Raw genomic sequence first — 24,291 nt, forward strand, 5'->3', positions numbered from 1 at the left:
AGTTCGAGCCCCACCTTGGGTATAGAGATTACTTAAAAAAATTCAGGGGAGGGGAGTGCCTCACGGTGACTCAGTGGGTTAAACATCTGACTCTTGATCTCCGCTCAGGTCTTGATCTCAGGGTCGTGAGTTCAAGCCCCAAGATGGGCTCCCTGCTAGGCGTGGAGCCTACTAAAATAAAAAAAAAAAATTTTTTTAATGTCAAAGTAATTTACATACCATGAAACTTCGCCCATAATAAAAGGAAAAGAACTACCTGAAATGGAGTTGGAGATGATGGTAGTTCAGAGATCTGGAAATGTATGCCACATAAGGGGTGGGAGTATAGTTCAGAGGCTAAAAACTAATAACGATATTAACAAAGTATTTTCACAATTATCTCACTTAACCCAGGTCACTGCTCTGATTTTAAGACTTCCTTCTGTGATACAATGTGAAACCTTCATCTAGAAATCTGCGATCCTGGCTCTTGGGCAATAATTTAAGTCTCCATGCGTAAATGTATCCATGCGTATAATACCTTCCTTACAAAATATTATAAAGATCGAATAAGATAATATGAAAATACCTTGTAAAAAATAAACTATTACCTACATTTTTCTAAACATGAATGGCCCAGTATGTGCCAGTAGCTCATTTGGATTCTCACAAATCCCAAGGAATTAGTATTATCATTCCCATTTTAACAGATGTGAAACCCAAAGGAGATGTTAAATGGCAGAACTAGGACTGAAGCACAAGACTAAAGAAATTAAAACCTCATCTCTTCTATATTATGCTGCCCTGCTAGTTTTGAATGTTAAATAATATGCAGACCCTTCACTCCCTCTGTACAGTAAGTTCTGTAAGGTTTTTTTTGTGATAAAATAAACAAGTATCGGTCATAACTGGCTTCATGGCACCTAGTGAGAACTCCAAAGTTTTTAAGTACCAGATAGTCCATGTTACCAAAGCTGAAATGTGACTGTTTTTTTACTACTAGTTGAGCCTGGCATGTAAAGACTCTAGTTTTTTTGGGCTTTGTGAAAACACAAAGTCTAATTCCTCACAAAAAACTTACATATTACCCTTCTGCTTAACCAACCACCAGGAACCCAGATTGTATTTCTTTTTAAAACTTCTCTAAAACCAAAAACTATACCCGTATGTGGACTGCTGCTTCCATAGAGTTTGTCCCTACCCCAGGAAAAGAATCAGATCCTGATTCTCCTACCTCTCTGACTGTTCTTCCTAGTTTGCTTTGGTGTTCACAAGGACTTCAATCTATTGAAAGGAAAACTATGCAACTGGCCCAAATCATCTGGATGAAATATTCCTCAAAACAATGCATGTCTCTTTTCTTTGTTTCCATGTGTACCAAGCAACCATCTGATTACTAGCTTCATAATCACTATGGTACAAGGAAAAGGGTGCCCCAGACAGCAATGTAAGTATTCTAATCACTAGACAGGTATGTCCTCTATCATGATTTAATAAAATTGACATACTCGCTGTTGCTTTTTTTAAACTTTCAATGACTCCCCCGCTGCCCATGGAATAAAGCCATAAAAAAAAATCTTTACAAATTGGACTCTGATCCTTTACAGTATCATCTGCTCCCAAAACTCTTGCCCTTTAATCATACCCAACTACTCACATTCTGTTGCTCAAACCCCTCCATTCACTTTTACCTTCAAATCTTTGCATGTGGAATTTATTCCTGTCTTCTCCCCACCCTCCTCCATCTGACTAAATTCCATTCATCCTTAAAGGCCCACTCAAGGGTCACCTCCTTTGTCAAATCTCCCAATGAACCCCAAGTGGAAATACTCATCCCTCCTCTTGCGTCCACAGTCCTTTATATATACCTCTGTTCTAGCACTATAGTATCATAATTATTTGTCTGCATAGCTCTTTCCTTTGCTAGATGTGAAACCAAGGGCAGGAACCAGATCTCATTCATTATCCTGGCATCCCCAGTGCCTAACACTGTGTTACTTGTAATAGATATTTAATAATTGTTTGTTGGAGAACTGAAAGAAGAACATATCCTGGCTCTGCTGGTTGCTACCCACTCTGAAATGTTAGGATAGAAAGTTATTAGCTAATACCTCCTGTTTGCTGGATAGTCAGGCTCTGAAAGAGCCTCTGGGATATTTAGGAAATGAGAGAGAGTGTTTATGTCCATGCTGAATCATCTAATCCTGCCAAAACCATGCTCACTACCAACACACAGGGAAATGGCTGCCAGGCACAATTATGGAAAATCCATGCCTGACAACCATTCCTAATACAGCTGCAATACATACTGTTCGACTCCCTTCACAATGCAAATGCATCAGTTCCCTTCTAGCCTCTGCCCCTTCCAGGGACAGTTTATGCAGCTGAAAACTTTAGCTCTCCTTCTGAATACAAAAATCCTGTTGCATTTGTAGAATGAGGTGACTACAAAATAACAGCAGCAGAGAGAGAGAGAGAGATCCAAGTAATCTGGTGGCTAACCAATGAGAGTCAAGCACCCCAACATCATCAATATCTATTTCCCCAAGTCTCTCCAAAACTAATTCCTGTCTTTGTTCTCACAAACTACACCCCCGCTCACACTATTGATTCCAGCTTAGGCAAAGAGTTCTCCTATAAAGGCAGTAAGGGGATTTCTAAGTCTGGAAAATGCAAGAATTCCATACAGCAAAGTAACAAAGGCCTGGATCCTAATCCACCCCGACTTCCCAGTGAGAATGGTGCGGGGGGGCGGGGGGTAATGAGAAATTCTTCTGCACCTATCATAGAGCAGCCTGCACAACAATTCAAACGGCTCAAGTTAATTTATTTTGGCCAATCATTTTCGACTCATTCCTCCCAAGAAAGAGATCTGTGCCTGAAAAGGATCAAATTCCTATACACCTGATCACAGTCTTTCAGAGGAAACCAAACTAAGTGAGCCAGCTCAAAGGACTGAGCACAAGAGGCCTCTCCTGGAACCAGCCCTACTTCCCCCTTCTTTCCTCCTTTCATTTTTTAAGGAATCCAACTTCCTTTCAGCTGGAGGCCACCAGCAACATGATCCAGTGAGAGGCTGAGATTTCTTCACCTATTAGTGTTACAATTCTGCTAGTTGTTAAAGCTGTCACAGCCCAAGACAGGCGCAGAGTGTCCTCCCTCTGAAGAGTGCAGTGTTGCTCAAAAGCCTGCAAGGAAACTTAAGGGAACCAACCATTCACTTAGCAGCACTTTTTTCAATGAAGTTCAGCAGCACAATCTAACCTCTTTGTGCTCTGAAATGAACCTACATTTCTTAAAAGAAAGACCACAGCGGGTTGACAGAACACTTGCTGCAGGCAGGGAAACCTGCACAGTTCACAGGAGCCGATGCAGAAGGGAAGGAGCAGAACTCCTCAGCAGGTCCCTTTTAGCATTTCACTTCTCTCTCTCCTGCTGCATTCCCGAGCAGAACTCTAACGCCACAAGGGAAGAAAAAGAGGGAGCGTTTTACAGCTTCTGCATTAGTTTCCCTTCACTGGGTAGGTGTCGTAAACAAGTATGCTAGACTCAGGCATAAGGGCTGAAGTTTCCTCTCCTTCCCATGAAAAGAAACTAGAGGCCCAGTCACAAGGGCGCCGCTGAATAAAATAGGAGAAAGTGCTGCCTCTGGAGTTTCTGGGGGAAATCTCCCTGCCTGGAAAGCTCAACTGCTACACAAAGCAAAGCCCAGGCCTGGATGTTCAAGATCAGAGCAGGGGCCCCCGGGGCCGCGCACCCCAACCTCGAGCGCTAAGGGCACCTCGGGCAGCCGGGGACACGTCGGGGAGCCGCGGTCCGCAGACCCTCCGCCTGTCAAAACTTTCTCGCGGACACCCAGGCCTTGCAGGAGGCACTGGAGTGCGGGACTGCTCAGCCAGAGCGCCTCTGGGCTGCAACCCGAGTCGACCGCAAGCCTTTCGGTGGGAGGGAGAGGAGCGGCAGACCCCCGCTTCCACCGGCTCGAAGCCCCCGGGGCTGGGCGGAGAGGAGGCCTCACCCCCAAAAGTGCACACTCACCGACCCCGGCCGCCACGCGACGGAGCGGAGACTGAGGGAGACAAAGGGGGGCGAGGGCCCCCGGGCGGGCTCGCGGCCGCCCGAGCCTTGGCGAGGGGAGCCGGACACCCGGAGCGGACGGGGAGGCCCCTCGCGCCCGACTCCTCCTCCTCCTCCTCCCCGCAACTCCCCACGGCGCCGGGGCTCCGGCGGCAGCGCCCGGGCTCGCCTCCTTCCAGATAATAGGGCGGCTAATGTAACCAGTGCTGGGGAGAGCGCCGTCTCCCGCAGGCTTATCTCAACTCCGCAAATAAGCTGGCCCGAGAAGGAGCAGGTCCGGGGCCAGCCCCGACGCCGGGGTGGGCGCCACCCCGCCGGGCCCCCGGCCCCGCCGCGCCGCCCGCCGCACCTTTGTAGCGCTCCAGCACATCCTCGTACGCCTGCACGAACTCCTTCTCCTGGCTGCGGTTGGCCGGCTGCTGACCCGGCACGTAGCCGGCCATGGCCGCCCGCGCCGCGCTCCCCCCGGGCCCCGGCGGGCGCCGGCTGCAGGCCCGCGCGCTCAGGCGGCGGCGGCCCCAGCCTCGGCCCTTTGTGCGGCTCGGGGGCGGCGGCGGCGGCGCCCCGGCTGTCCGCTGTCCGCTGTCCGCTCCTCACCCGCCTCGCCCCGCCCGGCAGTCGCGCTCCGCTCCTCCGCCCGCCCGCACCCGGCCGCTCGCGCTCCGCCGGTCCCGGCTCGCGTTTCCGCCTCCCCACCCCTCGCTCCGCTCCTCCCTCAGCCCGCCCCGGCGCGGCGGCGGCGGCGGCGGCGGCGGCGACTCCTCCTGTCAGGAGCGCCAGGCCCGGCCCGTCCCCGCCCCTCTCCCGCCGCCTCGGCCGCCCGGCGCGGCCCGGCCCCCCGGCTGCCCACGCGGGGCCCGGCTGGCTGCGGGCCACCGCCCGCGGGGCAGGGGGCGCGGGCCGAGGGCGGCGGGGGCCGCGGGGCCCAAGGCCCCACGCGCGTGCGAATGAAGGGCTGCGCCGGCCGCAGCGGCGGGGAGGCCACCGGGCCGACGCCACAGGGCGGGCGGGCACCCGGCTCCGCGCTGACCTACAGCCGCCGCTGGGACAAAGGAGGGAGCCCCCTGGCTGGCCGAAACCGAGCCGGGCCTGTGCGGCTGCTAGAGAAGGGCCTAGAGGAACTGAGAGGAAGGGGGAGAGCGAAAGACCCAGGTAGATCCAGGGCCAGACGCGGTCAGAATGAGGACAGGGGCAGGAGCCAGACAGGGCCGCAGTGTGAGGCCGAAGGCCACACTGAGGCCACACGGAATCCCAGAAACAAAGGGTTTTCCAGAAACGGAAGAAACAACTTGAAATGAGAGGGCACGCCAAGCACCATGAAGTAAACCAGGCCAAGGAAGAGGAGCCCGAAGCTGAGAAATGACAAGGGGGGGGGGGGGTTGGAATGAAAACGGGGTTCTGACCGCACGGTGGGGTGAGTAAGAGAGACAGTAGGACGTAAATCGACAGAGGGAAAAGACCCAACAGGATTATGGCGCTGTGACAGCCATCAGAACAGAGAGACTTAGATCAGAAGGGGGAAATGTGGGGACCTGTTACGGAACAAAGAAAAGGATCCTGGAGCCTAACTTGTCATTGATGAGAAAAAGAAGCCCAGTATTCTCTGTCAGGGGAAAGGAAAGCCAAGGAAGGAAACTGGTAAATACAGGTAGGGATTTATTTGGAACCATTATGAGAAAGGGAGTTCCCAATATCATCTGATCCTCCATTCACCCGTGTATCCTTCAGTCCCAGTAATCACAGACCGCACTGGGGGCCCATAGTTGTGAATGAGCAACTCGGGTAAATGCAGATGATCTTTTTGCCCCCATCTCCCCTCATCCAGCCATTATCCTCCAGGGCCTCATCAAGTCTGTTAACTTGATTTTTCAGGGGGTGGGGAGATGGTTGTGGGTAAAAAGTTAAGCTGGCTGATCTCACAATACAGCATATTAGCAAGTAAAAAAAAGAATTCGTGAGACATTGAGCAGGCAAAATTGGGACTTAGGTTTCCATTTCAGTTCCTATTCTCAAGGTTTTTAAAGAGGAGCTTCTTCCCCCTGGGGCAAGGCCTGCCTCTTTATAGACTATGAGTAGTGCCAAGTACTTGGTCGATGCTCAGCACATTAATAATAAGAGATGATGCTTTTCACTAATAGGTGCGCACTGGTTGTTTCCACATCATACCATGATCAAAAATCGGGTGAGCAAGTCATTCATCATATCTTTCTCCATCCATCAAGTTCTGCGGGCCTGCCCATGTTCTAGGCATGGAGATCACATAGGGAAGGACCTAAAAGAGGGCAGACAGGGAGGGTCTTTGGACAAAGGATCATTTCCTTCCAGTTTAATCCTTTGTGCTTAAAAAAAGCTGGACCACAGTTTGGTGTCAGCTGCTAGTCAGCTCAGTTTAAGAAAAGGAGAATAAACTAGAGGCTTATTATTTTTCAAATAAAAGACTTAGTGGAAAATGCAGGGTGAAGGAGTTGGAGACTGATGGCATAAGCACATTTTTCGGAAACAGCAGAGAATATAGAAATGCTAACTCTGGGGACCTTGACTCTATCCGTGCTGAGTCATCTGCGTTTCCTATATTATTTTATTCCAGTAGGGCTAAGAAAGCCCAGACACAAATACACATACACACACCTCCACCCTCACCCCCAGACATCTGCCTCATTTTCATCACAGTAAATAGAAAAGTCCCGCCATCCCCTCCTGGGACTGCTACGTGTGCCACTTTGTAAGCAGGTTCCTCAAGAATTGTGACCGAGGCTTGCCAAAAGTGAAGAAAGACGGGCAAGAAGGGAAAGAGAGTCTGTTCTGGGAATCAGACTTTGTTGAAGGCTTGGGGAACTTAGCGGGGGAGAGGGCAAGAGGTTGAGATTCCTCTTAAGAAACATGGTAATCAAGGAAGAAAGTTCTGGTTTGGGTTGTGGCTGGAGGGCTTCTCAGACTCAAGTAGCTTTCTTGACAAGATTTGCATTTAAATGCTCCCATGAGATTTTGAAGTAATGAATTCTTCTAATGAATGGAAAAGGGGAAGTCCACATGTTTGGCTGATGTTTCTGTTTTATACAGAGAAAATTTTACAAGGATAGAGGAACAAAGCAGCTGCTGGGGGTGGGGGAAGAAGGAAGACTATGAAGGGAAGGTTTCTGGTTTTTTCTAAGCAACAGTCTAAATTTATAGCCAGACCACACAATCAGGACAGCTCTGAGGCTTTCTCCTTTTGGTCTATGATTTTCCTTTGCTCCTGATGGCAAGACTGCTGTTGCATTTCTAAGGAGGCTGCAATGGGGAATCCGAAGGACGCAGGATGTACTCAGAAGGACATCTAGTGGGAGGAAAGGGTAATACAAGTAAATAAAGCCTTATTTTTTCCTCCGTGTCCGCCCCCCACTTAAGGCTCATCAAGGGGCCCTCTCTCTAAGGTCCAGCCTCTTTCAACTTCTTTCAGCTTCTCAAACATGTGCTCTCTCGCCTCAGGGCCTTCCCACCTGCTCTTCTCCCAGGCTGTAACCCTTCACTGCTCTCCTCTTTTGGCCTGGCTCATTCCTACTCACACCTCTGCTGAAACTCCTACAGAGAAGCCTGCCTTGATCCCCCGGATTAGTAGATCCTCCCTCCCCCTCTACTCCCCTTTCGTAATATCCATCACACTTGAACCTATCAGTTCCATGTCTTTCATCCTTAGTAAACCATTAGCTCCCTGAGGACTGGGGCTGTTGTCTGCCTTGTTCACCACAGGACCTGCATCTAGCAAATGACCTGGCACCTGCAGGGCACTCATCAAATATTTGTTTAAAATTTTGATTCAGTGGATGAATGAGTGGACCAGATGATCCTAAAATACTCAGCTGCCTGTGGCTTCTGACTAGCTAGAAGGCCAGAGTATTTAAGAAGAGAATACGCTTGTCTCTCACAGTATCCCTTACCTGTGCCTGGCATTCAAAGTCCTCCATATTTTTTTTTAAGATTTTATTTATTTATTTAATTGACAGAGAGAGAGAGACAGCGTGAGAGGGAACACAAGCAGGGGGAGTGGGAGAGGGAGAAGCAGGCCTCCCGCGGAGCAGGGAGCCCAATGCGGGGCTCGATCCCAGGACCCTGGGGTCATGACCTAAGCCGAAGGCAGTCGCTTAACCAACTGAGCCACCCAGGTGCCCCTAAAGTCCTCCATAATTTGACATCTACTTTCCTTTACAAGCTGAACTCCCATGATACCCTCGTGTGCGGCGTCTTCCCCTATAATCAAACTCTGAGCCTTTGCCTGGAATGTCCTCTACTCCCCAACTTCACCTAATGAAATCCTACCCATCTTGAAAGCTCACCCCAAAAGACATGAAGTTATTTTTAATCAACCCAGATAGAAGAGACTCTTCTCAAAATCCCAACCACATTTTCTTTCTCTCATTCCCGGGGTTCCAGCCACATGTATTGTGGGTGTTTGCATCACTGCCTCCTTAACGTCCTGGTTCAGAAGTTCTTTGAGGCAGACACATCTCTTTCATCTTCCCTCATCTTAGGACCTAATACAATACTTTGCATCTAGTAGATGTTCACAAAATATTTGCTGAAGGCATAGATGTCTCAACTGAAGACATGTGGGGGTGGGGGATGTGGGCTGGATCTGTGATTCAAGACAATTGAGAATCCAATTTAGTGTCCACTCAGAGGCCAAGGGCTTCAGGTGCAGAGAAGAAAGAAGTGAAAAATTATTTCTCCTTCTGCTAGTGCTCCTCCTCCAACCTCTAGAAGGTTTACTCCCAGCACTTCTTCAGCTTGGCTCCTACTGCTGCATTATTTTACATGTGTTAATGGATGCTTTATAAATAAATTCTTTGCTAGTAGTGTGTGCGTGCATGGGTGCGTGCGTGCGTGCGCACGCGCTCTGTTCCTCCTTGCAGGGTAAGCTGTTTCCTGTGCCTTTTACATTCCCCAGTAGTAGCTGGAAGCAGACACTGAAGGGGCTGCCCCAAGCCCTGTCCTTCAGCTAGATCTTGGAAGAATATCATCCAGTTCTAGTCTCAGGACACCTGCCTCCAGGCCCAGCCCCATCAGCCTTTCCATCTCCAGCCCAAACTTCCTTTCCTCCCGGGCCCTGGAAACACTTAACTAAGCTTTGCCTCCAGTTCCCCAGTCCACTATGGGGTAGGAAGACTTTGCCCACCATCATGCTGCCCTCTTCTGTTCAGAGAGTGCAACGTCGCTAATTTAAGAGGTCTGGATGGTGCCAGCCACCCAGGAAGACAAGATCCCTGCCACAGGCTGCCCGTCACCATAGCAACCCTCAAAATGGTTACTCAGCCATCTGGGTTACCATAGTAACTGGCCAAGTCTCTCCACCTCAGCCTCTCCCTAGGCCTTCTCCCCTGGCTTGTCAGAGCCAATGCCAAAGAACCTCCAATCCTTACTGGGCGAAATGAGCAGAAGCTGGACCCCTGATAGGCAGCTGTCCCAAAGGGGCGTGGAATGCCTCACCCGCCCGGGGCTTCCTGAGGCACAGTGGAGATAATGGGAGTTAAGGCACTCTGTGAACCTTGAAGTGCTGCACAGATGTTAGCTATTATTAAACTACCCTTCCCTGTAATGGGGGAGGCAGTGGGTTGCCCTAGGCAGAGCTAGTGGCATTCCCTGGTGTGGCCCCTTACTGGCTGGGAGACCTTGAACAAGTTACGGGACTCTCTGCGTTTCTGTTCCATCTATGGTGGGCATATCTGCCTCCTAAAGTTGTTTTAAGGATGAGGTCAAATAAAGCCTGTAAGCTGCTAAGCACAAACCTGGCACCGGGAACATATCAATAGGAGCTAGGAAAGCTATTGGCCCTTCTGCAGTCTCCCAGGCTTTCTGTGACTATAACCATTTTCTCTCTCTCTCTCTCTCTCTCTCAGGAAACAGGCTAATGCAAGCCCCACTCAATCAACCACACCCAATCTCCCTTCTTATTCATCCTCTGTAGGGCCTCTTTGGTTCCTACCAAACAGGACTGTAGGCACTCTGCACTCTTTGGGGGAATTGGGAGGTTCCCCAAATTAGGAGCTGTGGCTAACCCCTCCACTTGAAATAACCTCGCCTGGGGCACCTGGGTGGCTCAGTCAGCTAAGCATCTGCCTTTGGCTCAAGTCATGATCCCGGAGTCCCGGAATCGAGCCCCACACTGGGCTCCCGGCTCAGCGGAGAGCCTGCTTCTCCCTCTGCCTCTCACCCCACTCGTGCTTGCACGCTCTCTCTCTCTCTCAAAAATATAAATAAAATCTTAAAAAAAAAAAAAAAGGAAATAACATCTCCTCATACAATACTACCTCAGGACAGAAAGCTCTAAAGGGGCAGTGACAGGCAGCCTAGAAGCTGAGCACAGATCCCAAAAGAAGCCCCAGAGAGTGGTGGCTGCTCATGTGGAACAGCTCACCAGTGTCAGGGCAGGCCTGGGACGCAGGCCCCTCTCACAAGACCAGAATTCCTTCCCTTTGTGATTTTAAAGACTTCAATCCTATTGCATCTCAAGTTCAGTCTCTAAGACTGAGTCCTCGGTGCGCCTGGGTGGCTCAGTTGGTTAAGCGACTGCCTTCGGCTCAGGTCATGATCCTGGAGTCCCGGGATCGAGTCCCCTGCTCGGCGGGGAGCCTGCTTCTCCCTCTGACCCTCCCCCCTCTCATGTGCTCTCTCTCTTTCTCATTCTGTCTCAAATAAATAAATAAAATCTTAAAAAAAAAAAAAAAGACTGAATCCTCGAAATCCATTTTCAGGGGACTTCCTTAATTACACTGGCAGCATCCTGATTCAAACCCAGGGTCCATGGGTTTGAAGTGGTTTAGGCAAAACAGACAGACACCATCCTCAGAAATCAAATTTCCAGACACAGAGCCAGGAATGCTTGAGCCTAGCTCTGCGTGTTCTGGGAGTAGGGCATGAACCGCAAGCTGGAAAGGGCCAGAGGATCAGATAAGCAACACTGGAGGGGACACATGACACCCGGGGCCCTGGTGTTCAGAAGTCAGAATCCTGCATGATGCCTCTGGGAAATGGGTTGAGTGGGACGGTTCCAGCTCAGATATGACTACTGAGCAGATAAACCAATATATTGACTACGGGGGGTAAGGCAATATGATAGTTTAAATGTGAGGAGGTGAGAGTATGTGATTACTGGAACTTCCATCTCTGTAACTGGGGAGGCAGAAGTGAAGTGCGTGAGTGAAATAAGATTGGCCATGAATCGATCATTCTTGAATGTGGGTGATGGGGGTTCACTATACTATTCCCACAACTTTAGTATATGTTTGAAATGTTCTGAAGAATGCGGGGAATTTGGATTTAGGCCCACTTGAGTTATAGCAATGAACTCCAGAGGGCACACTGCACGTGGGGTGCTCCAGGGGGCGCCATACCCACTCAGCGATGCTGAAGCCCAGCTGCACGAGCAGCTTAGAGGCTGACCTCAGACAAGTTCCTTCACTTCCCTTCTGTAAAGCAGAGAGAGTAGCAACTAGTTCCCAGGGTTCTGGGAGGACTGAATGACATAGGCACACATCTTGGACTCAGCACACAGTAGCTTTTACAACCATTATTTACTAGGGGATCCTGGCTGGCATCAGCTCCTAGGAGTTCCTGGACTGAGTCCAGAGTTCAAATCCCCAAGCCACACTCTGAATTCTTTAATTCCTAACTCCTACCGGCTGTTCTCTCTTCATTTCCCTTCTTTCCTTTCTACTGAGGCCGAAGAGAGGGGAACAGGAATAAAGAAACAAGCAACAGGGATATGCCTTTTCTCTTCAGGTTGTCCTGGCAAAGGCCTATTTCTTTTCCAAGGCCCAGATCAAATGCTATCATAGCGCTAAGCTAGCATAAGGGGCAGAAGTAGGAGGAAAGCCTTCCCTCTCGGCACTTCCAGATAACTCCAGCTTGCCATGTGGCAGCTCAGGCTGCATGCTAACTGCCTGCACAGGAGGGACCTGGGTTCTGAAGCCCAGTCAGAGCCTAGCACAAAGCAGCTCTAGAAATATGTGGTAAACAAGTAAGTGCATGATCAATGAATAAGCAAAGGAATGAATCGATGCATGCATGAATTAGCAAACAAGTTTATGAGCAAATGAGTAATATTCATGAGAATGGTTAATGTGTATCTAGTGCTGATTACTAGGCATTGGGCCAAGCACCTCACTCCCACGATCTCATTTAACCCACCCCACAAGACTCCCACCCACGGTGGCACTCTTGCTCCCCCATTTTAACCATGAGAAAGTGAGGCTCAGTGAAGTTAGTAATTTCCCAGGCTCACCCAAATGGCAAGTGATGGAACTGGAACTGGGACTCCAACTGACTCCCAAAGCCATGCCCTTGAGTGAATGACTGGAAGAATGAGCACGGGAGGGAGGAGACGAGTAAGGAGGGAATGCAGAGGGAAAGGCATGCCCAGAGACACACCCCCTGAGGCTCCAGGCAGAACCTTCCCCTAGACACAAAGCAAAAGCCAGGTATCTTCTTGGGGTAGGGATGAGACACAGATGAGGACAGAAACGTCCACCCATCATCAGTTTTCAGGTTCCAGGGGCTGCCAGGCCGTCTCTGCAGCAGCACCCTAAGTCCAGGCAGAGATTGCAGCCAGGTGCACCAGTTCTGCTCCTGCAGGAGCGTCAAGGCAGGGCCAGGAAGCTGGCCCACTTCTAGCTGACAGGTGGCAACAGGCAGACCCAGGGCCAAATCACGGCAGGTCCTAGCCACAGCAACTGGCCGGACTCAGGACAGCACTTTGGTGATGGTGGGTTATTAATACTCCCCCCAGATACGTTCACAGACCTCCTCCCAGGGGGCAGGCTGCTGGAACAAAAGAAAGTGCCGCCCTAGATTCCACGGCTTGGTCTGCTCCTCTGGTGCCATGTCATCTCTAACCCCGTGGGACTGAGAAATGACAGCCTTCCGCAGCCCCCAGATGAACCAGTCCTTCCTCCGCATTCTTAACCTCAGTCCTTAGCTGCTCCAGAACAGAAAAGCATGAGTCAAACTGCCATTCCAAACCTGTCTCCGTGTCACCTGGGAAGTCACTAGAAAGGCATGATGGGAAACCAACAGCACAAAGCTGACACCTTGCAATGTGGCAACCACCTTCCTTCACCAGCTGGGGTCCCACAAAGACCCTGAGCCTCAGAGAAAAGACAGTTGGGCTGTCTTTTCAGCTGCCTGCACAAAATTCTGCCCACGTGGTCACTTTCCATCCCTGCAGCTACTGTGACCCAGATTCACTTTCAGAGGGCTGGGGCTGAGCTGATGGTGTGTAGCTACAATTCATTCTGCCCCACTTTCATGGGACTCTCCTGCTGCTCTCTCCTGCTACTGAAACCAAGCTCCAGGACAGGATCAGGGACTCCTGAGGGTACTGCCAGGAAGAAACTAGCAAGGAAGAGGAGGCTCCTTCGGTGCAAAGGTCAAAGAGCCTGGCGCAAGCAAGACTGGTGGCTCTGGAATAAGGGTTCCCAGTGGAATCGGTGTTTAAGGCTCCCTTTCCCACCCCTGCATCCCTTTCTTCCCAACATGGCGTGGCCAAGAAAAAACCATTTCCACCTGCCCTCTGACCAAGCCCTAGTGTGAACAAAAGAAAGGGACGGAATTAAGAGGCCTAAAGCTCCTCCCTTACTCATCTGGGAAACTGCTGCCTTCCTGGAGACTCCACTGCCTCTTCTAGTGGCCCAGAGAACTTACAAGGAATGACACACTAAGTGCAGGAACAGGCATGTTAACCCATGTCGTCTAACGCATTCCGACTCTCCTCCAATGACCATTCAACGCAGATGCCATCATTTCCCTTTTACAGCTAAGGACTCTGAGGCTCCAAGAAGTGAAGTCATTCGCCCGAGTTTTCTGACTCCAGGTCCACTTGTCTCCATGAATGAATGAACAAGCAAAAAGGCTCCTTCTCAGAGCTTCCATCCCAGAGGAGAGATGCATGGGCGCAGAGGTGCGGCCCCTTCCTCTGACCAGGCATGTGCTCTCAAAGGCTGTCTCCCCAAAGGCAAGCCCTTGAGAGACTCCAGCAGCCGAGCTGAGCTGAGCTCTGATAGCAGGGCAAACCAGCATCAGAGCTGCATCTCACAGCTCCCACTGGGCTTCTAGATTCTAATAAGCCCATGCTCTCAGAGTGAGATCCTGGGGCAACAGCAGGCAGGGTAAGATGGGGACTCCTGTCTATAGCAACCTCTAGATCTGGTGGCGGAAACAATGAACTCTAAAAGAAGGTCAACTGAAACTAGGGCTGGGCAGAGATACAATTGCTGTCTGACTGGAGGGATCAGGGAAGCCTTCCTGGGGGAGACCACACTGGAGCAGATATTGGAGATGATGATTTCACCAGCACCTGCTGAGGGGCCCCCAAGAACAAATCCGATGGATGCTTTCTACTGGTTAATTAGGAGGCCAATCCTTATCCCTGAGTCCCTGTGCTCCCCCTCTTTCACAATGCACGCAGCAATGTAATTATTTTTTCCCCGCTATCCTCTCAACCAGACCGAGCTCCGTGAAGAAGGGACCACATCTCCAGCCATCTTTGATTTTAATATATGTGCTGCCGAAGCGAGCACTTCAGCCATCTTTGAATATCAATGCTAAGAACAGGGAGGGTCCTGAAGATGTGATGGATGAATACCTGACTAATATAGGTGGGTGGTGAATTCCTCCGGCATGCAGCCCAGCCCCAGCCCAAAGGGGATCCCTTCTTCCAGACACTTCACTGCCATCTGCAGGAAATTTGTCATAATAAATATACAAATCCACAATGACAAAAAGTAGGAATGGTGCCCCCTAGAATTGTACAGTGTGTAACTGTGTGACACTCTGTCCTATACCCAGCTTTTCCCAGGGCTGGGGGGAGGCTCTCCACAAGCCTCAAGAGATAGAATCTTCTTTCCTCTCCTGTGGGGTTGTGCTTCTTGCTAGAGTATCTTCCCCAGTCCCTCCCATTCCTTGTTGCCCCCCACCGATGGATGAGTAAGGATATCCCTAAAGCTGGTCACCAACCACAGAGAGCCAGAGGTCTTCAAAGAGGCAAAGTTTCAGAGATCTTTGTCTCTGCCTTTTTATAGGCCAGGATCTTGAGACCTCTCCCAGAAGTGATCAGAAGAGTTCTCAGTGAGTCTGGAGACCAGTTCAGCTTTTTATTTTGTCACCTGCAGAAGATTCAGCCTGGCCTGGTTGCCACACGTTGCCTAAGGAAATGGAAATAGCAGTGTACCCAGAGTCGGAGGATCTGTCTCTACCAGAGTGTTGACTACAGGCAAGTTGTTTAAATCCTCTGAGCCTCAGATCCTAACACGTGTCCTACCTAACTCACAGTTATTGTGAAATCTCTATGCAAACCCAAACACTGATCAACAGAAACAGGCTTTCTTGTTAATGGACTATTGTTCCATTGTAATGTGGCTAGGCTTAAGGAGTTGAGAATAGGGCTGGCCAAGAAGAGAGAGGGAAACTGGCGGGAAAGGATGAGGATGGGAAGAATCGGGTTACAGCATGCATGGAGCCCCCAGAACCTGTTTGGGCTTTGTAGACTAAGATCAGCAGGTTTCTCAGCCCTGACACGCCTCTCCAGTCCGACATGTGTGACCAGCAGCGCCCCCCTTCCCCATCAGGCCTCTCAAGCACAGGACACTGAATGGGTCCAGGGAAGGAGGGAGGGAGGTCTCTGCATTTGGTGAGACTGATTCGGACAGCCCCACTTGGCTTCACACCCAGACCCACGAGGAGGAGAAAATTGCATGGGCCACAGCTGGCTCCCAGGGCCAGACTGACTTCATTTCCTCCCAGAATGAAAGTTGTAACTTCAGAGAGCCTCAGAGCACCCAGGGTCTCCCAGACATGCCCTTCCTGCACCTCACAGGAAGTAGTCCCTGCAGAAGCCAGGCTGCCTTTTAAATAACCCTGGTCGAGCCCCCACCACGTTCCAAAATCACAGCAAGATTTCAGCCAGGCCCTGAAGCAGCCGTCCCGCCTCTTCTCTGCTGCTGACGAAACACGCCCAACTGCAGTACACGAGTTATTTTTAACCATGACAGTCTCCACATTTTCAGCCTCCCTGGCCCAGCCCCCTCCTCAAGACTGTCATTTGGCAGCATCAGGAGGTAGAGAAGATCAGCATGGATGCGGAAACACAACACAGCGCCTGCCGTCCTCGGCTTAGTTGACCCAGCAGCATCTTTAGGGACGTTTCCTGGGGCCGAAGCCCTCTCAAGTCCACTCCACTTCTGTTCTAGACTTAGAAGTTTAAACAGCGGGCAAATCATCCCGTGGGGCCCCTCAGAACAGCTTGGAAGGGAAAATCATCACAAAGGGACCTATAAGTATGTCCACGTGGTGGAGGATGGGGCTAGAGAGCATATGGAGGGAGAAGGAGGCTGCCTTCAGGAAAGGGCCCCTTGTTTGGGGCCCCTCAAGGCTGGAGACAAGTAAAGCCCTCCCGGCATCCTAGAGGCAGCTGGGAAACTCTACGCACTGGCTGGTGCCACAGGCCCAAAGGTCTTGAGAAGGACCAAAGATCTTTCTCCAAGGGCTTCCTATTGCCTGCAAAAGGAGTGCAGACTCTCCAGCCTTCCTGCCTGGTCTCCTCTTTGGAAGTTCACCTTCTGCTAGAACCCTCTCCTCAGGACTTGAGCCCACAGAACCCTCTACCTACCTAGCATTCCACTGCCTGCTCCCGGATCACAATCGGTCACATATTCTCCCCTAAACACTCCTTGCACTCCTTCAGTCATTCGGGGCTTGTTGATCTCCAACGTGCACAAGGCCCCATGCAAGTAGCTGGGGGCAAACACGTAAGCAAGACACGGTCCAGCGTAGCTCACAGTCCTGAGGGAGTGACGGGTTCCCTGGGAAATAACTGCCATACTGTACGAGGGAACACAGGGGAGGGAAAGCATCAATAGGAGAGTGGAGGAGGGAGCTCTGGATATCGCTGGGGGTATTGGGGACAGACGAGGCGGCATTTTCCCAGTGCCCTGCAGAGAAGAAAGCTAAAGCATGGAGGCCTGAGCCGGCAAGACGCACAGCTCTAGGGGTCAAGGTACAGCTAAGTGTGGCAAGGTGCTAGCAGAAGGTGAAGCTCAAGAGGGGGCCTGATTCCAGGGGCCTCTATTCCATAGGCAAGGAAGAGCCACAGAAGGCTTAGAAGCAGCTGAGTAACAAACAGGATCAGGTTCGCACGTTAGAACAAAATATTCTTGTGAGTCACGTGGAGGAGGGGCAAGAGGACGAGGAGACCCGCGAGAAGCCGGTTGGAAGGTCCAGGTGCGCTGGCACAAAGCAGAGGCGGGCCGGGGGGGCATTACGTGAGAGACACAAAAGAGGGAGCAGGACAGGCCTTGGTGATGGAATGAAAGCGGGTGATGTCACTGAACTAGCTGCCGGCCCGGCTTTGTCTAGCTTTGCCTCTGCACTCGGGCCCCGCGGCGGGCGGCTGACGCTGAGCACAGCCCGCGGAGGCGGCTCCGGATGCCCTCGGAGGAAGCAGCTCCGAGGAAGCAGCAGAGGGAGCACTCCGCGACCTACTCCGCTTTCCTGAGCCAGAAACCGTGCTGAGAGCTTTACATACATTATCTCATCCTCAAGGCAGCTCCGCACGGGAAGCAGTCTCAAGCCGAGAAAAGTGAGGCGCAGACAGGACAAGAGACTTGCCTAGAGCCACACGGCCGGCCGGTGACAGGACCGCCGTCCAGCACCTCCCCTCTCCGGCTGCGGAGCCCGCGCTCCTGACCGCGGCCCTGCGCGCTCTGCTGCTTGCCAAGGAGAAGCGGGCACCTCCCCCAGCAGCAGGTAGCCCAGCCCTCGCTAGGCACCGAGGGGACGTGTGTACCACGTTTTCTGAAAGCAAAGTGAGCGAAACTGCCCTCTCCGAGGACTTATTCCAAGGAAATAACTCGACAGAAGTCAAGTGTTATTATTCATAAAGATGTTCTCTGCAGCACTATTATGGTAAAAAAAAAAAAAAGTAGAAAATGAGTAGGATTTTTAAAATCATGAAATGTTACACAGCCTTTATAAATGGTAACTCTAAAGCCTAAGGTGTAATGTGGAGAATCGTTCGGGTATAAGAGTAAGTGAAAAAAAAGTCAGATCCAGAATGGTGCTGCGTGGGGACAAAGAGAAGGTGCAAAAATGCAACCAGGTCTCCGGCCAGCTCACAGGGATGAGGGGCGGCAGATTCTACTTGCTCGGGTTTTCTTTGACGTTATGCCATCATCTTTCCAACAGTAGTAATGCCAAGTTGGATTCCAACTGGCTTGTCAGAGCGCCCCGAGGAGGCCCCCTGCACGACTCGCCCCCCAGCCCGTGAACACGGGCCCGGTCTCGACTTGCCTCCCGCCACCCCGCTCACTCGGGCCTCTCTTACCAGCGACTCTGACCACGGCCCGCTCCGCAGGGTCCAGCACCGAGTCCTGGCTCTTCCGCTTCTTCTGCTCATGCAGTGGCAGGTTCCAGGGTAAGGTGTCCCCGGGGGGACATGGGGACAGGCTCCCTGACCTCTCGCTCCTGTAAGACCGCTCGCTCCGGCAGGACCGCTCACTCCGGCAGGACCGCTCACTGAGCGTTTCTTCGTCTGAGGAAGACATCGCCCAGCCGGCAGGGGCTGCCGCGGGAGGGCCTGGGAGCCCAGGGACAGGTGAGCTGTGGGAGAGAGGAGTGCACGTGAACAGGCGAAGGGGTCGTATAAGGCACACTGGGACTTGGGAAGCAAGTCCTAGTTCTGCCACTGACTTGACCTCTTCACCTCTCTGAACCTCAGTTTCTTCATCTAGAAAATGGGATGATGATAATACGGCAAAATGAATTCACAGGGCTTGAGAGAAATCCCATGAGGTAATATGTGTGAAGATGTTTATCAGTCTGAAAATACTCAGGGCGCCTGGGTAGCTCAGTTAGTTGAACGTCCGACTCTTGGTTTCGGCTCAGGTCATAATCTTAGGGCGGTGGGGTTGAGCCCCTAGTCAGGCTCTGCGCTCAGCAGGGAGTCTCCTGGAGATTCTCTCTCTCTCCCTCTGCCCCTTCCCCACTCTCTCGCTCTCAAAATAAATAAATAAAATCTTAAAAATAAATAAATAAATAAATCTGAAAGTACTCTGTAAAAGTTAAGCTCCTATTACTAGTAACAGCTATTATTGTTAGTTGGTACATTTGGAGCTTTCAAGTCCCACAGATCATAAGATGTGGATTCAAGTTCTACCCTGGGGAAGCCATTTGACCTCTGAGCCTCGGCATCCTCATCTATAAAATGGGGATGATGATAGCACCTACACCTCACAGGGTTGTTTGCAAAGCACAAATGAGATCCTGCAGGTAAAGCGCTGAACAGTGCACGGTGTCTAATAAGCACTTAATAAACAGCATCTACTGTTACATTCCTGTTCGACCTACCTCCCAGGAATGTTGTAAGGATAAAATGGGGCAGCAGATGGGAAGTATTTTCAAAAAGCTAAAGCACGATCTCACTGGCAGGCATGAAACAAAGCATGGGCTAGAATAGACAGAAATTCTACATTTCTCCCATTCCATCTCTGGCAAGTCTATTGGGAAAAGTACTGAACTTGAAGTAAGACCGACCTGCGTATCAGCTCTGGTCTGGCCACTTTACAACTGGTGTGGTCTGGGGCAAGTCACTTCACCTCTCTGAGACTCAGTTTCCTCATCTGCAAAATGGGGACAATATTTCACCTTAGAGGATAGTGAACATAGTGAAATGCAAATATAAAACTGGCTGGCACCACACAGGGCACACAATGGGTGTTAGATAAAATGTTCATTGGCTTATTCCAAGGGCTGTTGTGGGAATAAGTGGCACAGCATGGGGGTGGGGGAGGTGGTACAGAAAGTCAGTTTTTCTGGTCAGTTTAGCTAGTGGAGAGATCTGAACGGAAACACAACCACTCTGGGGCCAGCTGGGCTCCACCAGCCAGACTGGGCAGCGATCCCTCAGCCAGGCCAAGCTCACTTCTCAGAACCATCTGCTACACATGGCCCACCACCCCAACGCCCTCATCAGAGCCAGGATGGTGCATGCCTTCAGCTACTAGCCTCCCTGCAGGTCCCAAATCCAGCTCAACTAACCAGCTCTCACTTTGGCTCTAGGGTCCAGGTGGGCAGGAAACTGTCGGTTTTCCCTTATGGGGAATATCTGCACCTAGGGCTACGTGGAGAGCATGAGGTGGGAGCATGGGAAGTATTTTCCCTAATACACTTCCCTAAATGGATGGACACCATGAGTGTCTGGGCACAGCTCCTCCTGGATTCTGGGAACCTCGGCCTGGAGGCAGCAAGGGGCAGGGACAGGCTCCTGGGTCATTGGCAGATCCCCACCACAAGCACAGAATGTGAAGAGATAACAAAAGAAACATCAAACGGTTGCAGGAGGCCTCCAAGCAGCCTCGGGCAGACAGGAACAGCCCTGCCAGGGCACCTCCTGTGCCAGAAGCGTTCGGGCCCTCTTCCCATGGAACACCAAGAAGGATTCCAGCCACAGAAGGCAGGAAAGGACCCAAGTTCTGGCACAGCTTTGCCTTTTATCCTAGCATTTACCCCCTCCCCGCAATTACTTCTGGTGCCCGACTCCCACAGCCAGGTCGGAGGCCGAAGAGACTGCCCCCGCCTCGGGGGAAATTCAGGCCAGGCTTCCTTCCCTAGGTCAGCCAGGGCCAGGAAAACACGTCCCTCCTCTCAGACCACCTGCTTCAAGCCAGAACCGCCCATTCCTCCCCAAGACGCCCATTTACTACAAAGGCCTGCACGTCCCCGGCCTCCTTCCGAGGAGACAGGCCCTCCCCGGCTCTACCCGGGTCAGTCAGCCTACCCTCGCAAACACCTGTTTGACCTCGGGGCTCTCACCCCACCCCTCGGTCACCTGAGTCACTCCATCAGCCCCCGATTCACCGGAGCGCGCGCCCACGCCCCCAACCCATTCCCAAGGCCATAGGCCCGGTGCGCGACGGGCTCCTCACCTGGCGCTCGCCCGCTGCGGCCCTCCCGACCCCGACCCCGACCCCCACCCCTTCCCCGCGGTGGGGGAGGGGCGAGCCCGGGGCGCCGCGGGTGGGTCCGCGTGCCCGCCGCGCGCGGCTGACAAAGAGCGGGGCCGCGCCATGCGGACGCGCGACCGAGGGCCGAGCGGGCGCCGGGGCCCGCGGCGGAGACCTGGGGCCGGGAAGCGCCCTCCCCAGCCGGGCCCTGGCCGCTCCCGCAGCTGTCTCGCCCGGCCCGGGAGGGCTCGGTGTCCCATCTTCCCGGAGAACACGCCTCCCTCTGGCCCGGGCAGCGCCCGCCGCGAGGAGACCCCTCCGCCCCGCGCGCTCGGCGCTCCCGCGCCCCGGCCGCCGGGGCTGCAGGTGCGAGGCCCCGGCGGCCGCGATGCCGGCGCCTGTCAACCCGCCTACCCGCTGCCGCCGGCCGCCCGGGCTCGGGCGCGGCCGCCCCGCGCCATCCAACACCGCGCCCCGCCGCCGCCGCGCACCCGGCGGACAGGCAGGGAGCCTGCAGCCAGCCCCGCGCCCCGCGCCTTACCCTGGGAGCCGGAGCAGGGGACAGCGGCCGGCGGCAGCAGCAAAGACGGTGGCGGCGGCGGCGGCGGCGGGGCGCGCCCCGGGCTGGAGCGCAGCGGAGCCGAGGGGAGCGGCTCCCACAATGGCCGAGCTCGCGGCGCCGAGCCCCCCGCCCCCCGCGCCCTAGCGGCAGCGGCTGAAGCGGAGCCGGCGCAGCCGCCCAACCCGCTCCCCCACCCCCGGCGCCGACGCCGCCCCCGCCCCCCGATGCGCGCTCCCCCCCCGCCCTGCACCCCACCCGCGGCCGCTGCCTTGCTCCCCGCGCGCCCCTGCCCGGCCGCAGCCCGGCGCCCCTTCCGCATTGCCCCCGGGCCCTCTCCCTCTGGGTCCCTCCCCGCGCAACTCCTCCCGTGCGGCCGCCGGGTCCCCGGGCCAACTCACACCCCCACATTCTCCGCCCTGTGCTCCCGCGCCCTCTCCGCCCGGGCCCCCGCGACCGCTCGCTGACCCAGGGCCTGGCTCACCCGCCCGCCCCTTTGGAGCTCCTCACCGCCGGTCCCCGAGTCGCTGTCCCAGGCTGCGGGGCTGCCTCTCAGCCCGGACCTGGTTCTTGAACGGCCCATTCCCCTGCCTGCCCCTCCTTTGCCCGCTCCCCCCAAACCCACATTCTTCCCCTGCTCCTGGGGCTTCTGCTTCCGCTCGGGAGAGCGCCCAAGCCGGTCCACATACCCGCTGGGCTTCTGGATCTGAATGTAGGAGGGATCAGAAGGAGGCCCCATCTTGCCCACGGGGTAAAGGGCAGAGGGGAACCAGGCCCCAGGAGGCAACTCAGCCTCTTGTTTAGACAGCACCAGCCCCATTCAGAGCCTCTGAAGAGGCTGCATCTACTGAGAAAACATTTATTGAGCTGCTTCTGCATGCTCCGCCTAGTAATACAGAAAATAAGAGCCAGGAATGCCTTCAGTGCTTTCATAGTACAGATAAGTGAATATCTTCGGAGAAGGGAGGGTATTTGCCTTAAGTCACTCCACTAGTAACCTGCATAGCAACAGCTACTATTTGGGTGTGTCTCCTGGGGGACCATGCAAGGACCATGCGACGTGCCTTACCTTGGTCATGCCACATGGAATCCTCACAATCCTGTTCATTCATTCTTTCAACGAATATACATACTGAACATCTACCATGTGCCAGGCCCTGGGCTCGGTGCTAAGAATACAATAATGAGCAAAATGCATCTGGTCCCTGCCCATTGATTCCACTGGACTTAGCAATAAAGACAGAGGACATAAATCACAGTGCATCCCTTGAGGCAGTATATGATCTTCAATTTCTGGATGTAGAAAATGAGGCTAGATAATTTACACCGTCATCTAGGGAGAAAGTAGCCAATTCAGGACTAGAATCCATGTCCTCAGACTCCATATCCTTGGTTCTTTTTCACTCTAAAGGTTAGGCAAATGTGGGTGGGATCAACTTAGAGGCCCTTGAACGTCAAGCTAAGAAATTTGGTCTAAATTATATGGTTATGAGCAGCCAAGGAAGGAAGGAAAGCGGAAGAGTGAAAGTAACCCAAGGACAGGCACAAGATGGGTGTGGATGGTTATGCCAGAAGACTACTGTAATAGTCCCAGCAAAAGGTAGCGAGGCTCTGATCCCAGGAAGGGACAATGGGGATGGGAAGGGGGGGGGATTTCCACCCACTGACACCTTCTAGGTTTCTGTCTGCCTGCATTCTCCCATGTTAAATAAAGAAAAGGAACCACCATTATTAAATTTCTACTAAGTGCTAGGCAATGTCCTGAGGAATTTTGTGTACATTATCTTGTTAAATCCTCCCCATAGGGACGCCCCCCGGGTGGCTCGGTCGTTAAGTGTCTGCCTTTGGCTCAGGTCATGATCCCAGGGTCCTGGGATTGAGCCCTACATTGGGCTCCCTGCTCCACGGGAAGCCTGCTTCTCCCTCTCCCACTTCCCCCTGCTTATGTTCCCTCTCTCGCTGTGTCTCTCTCTGTCAAATAAAATCTTTTTAAAAAAAGGAATAAATCCTCCCCATAACCCCATAAGAAACCAGTAGGTATCTTTATTATTCTCATTTTAGAAAAAGGAAACAGAGACTTTAAGAGGTTAAACAACTTGCTGATGCCCACAAAGCAAACTAGTGTTGGGGCTTGGGTTAAAGCCCAGGCCTGGTTCCAAAGCTCATGCTGTAACCATTGCTCTCTACTGTCTGAGGCCAAGGCAAAGAACCAAAGTCCTTTGATTCAGCCAAGGGTTCTTCACTGTGGACCACAGGTACCTTTTAGATTTCCAGAGAAGGGTCAGGGGTCCACAAATGTAACCTAAAGTGTAGCTGGGGAGATAGCGCAGGTCCCTGTATGGGACATCTCTCCCCAGGAGCCTGCAGAAGCCTCAGCCCAGGAGAATTCGGCAGCCCGGTTAGAAAGTTCCTGTGGCGGGGCTCCTGGATGGCTCAGTTGTTAAGTGTCTGCCTTCGGCTCAGGTCATGATCCCAGGTCTTGGGATCAAGCCCCACATCGGGCTCCCTGCTCAGCGGGAAGCCTGCTTCTCCCTCTCCCACTCCCCCTGCTTGTGTTCCCTCTGTCGCTGTGTCTCTCTCTGTCAAATAAATAAATAAAATCTTAAAAAAAAAAAAAAAAAGTTCCTGTGGGAATGCACTGAGAAACCGTGAGGCAGAAGCAGAAGTGCAAAAACCCTTCTCCAGTGAGAGGGCAACATGGATATCAAG

The 24,291-nt window shown here is 52.6% G+C and overlaps 1 protein-coding gene across 1 annotated transcript in view; it reads right to left on the bottom strand.

Annotated features, from left to right (window-relative positions):
- Window positions 1–4,622, bottom strand: part of MACF1 (microtubule actin crosslinking factor 1) — a 324,108-nt gene extending 319,486 nt beyond the window's left edge. Inside the window, exon 1 of the mRNA XM_035018976.1 lies at window positions 4,406–4,622. Within this exon, the coding sequence (XP_034874867.1) occupies window positions 4,406–4,499 (94 nt within the window). The 5' untranslated portion in view covers window positions 4,500–4,622. The remainder of the gene's footprint in view (window positions 1–4,405) is intronic.
- Between the last annotated feature and the right edge of the window lie 19,669 nt (window positions 4,623–24,291).

This window comes from Mirounga leonina, unplaced genomic scaffold (assembly GCF_011800145.1).
Source record: "Mirounga leonina isolate KUSES-001 unplaced genomic scaffold, KU_Mleo_1.0 Mir_173, whole genome shotgun sequence".
NCBI lineage: Eukaryota > Metazoa > Chordata > Mammalia > Carnivora > Phocidae > Mirounga > Mirounga leonina.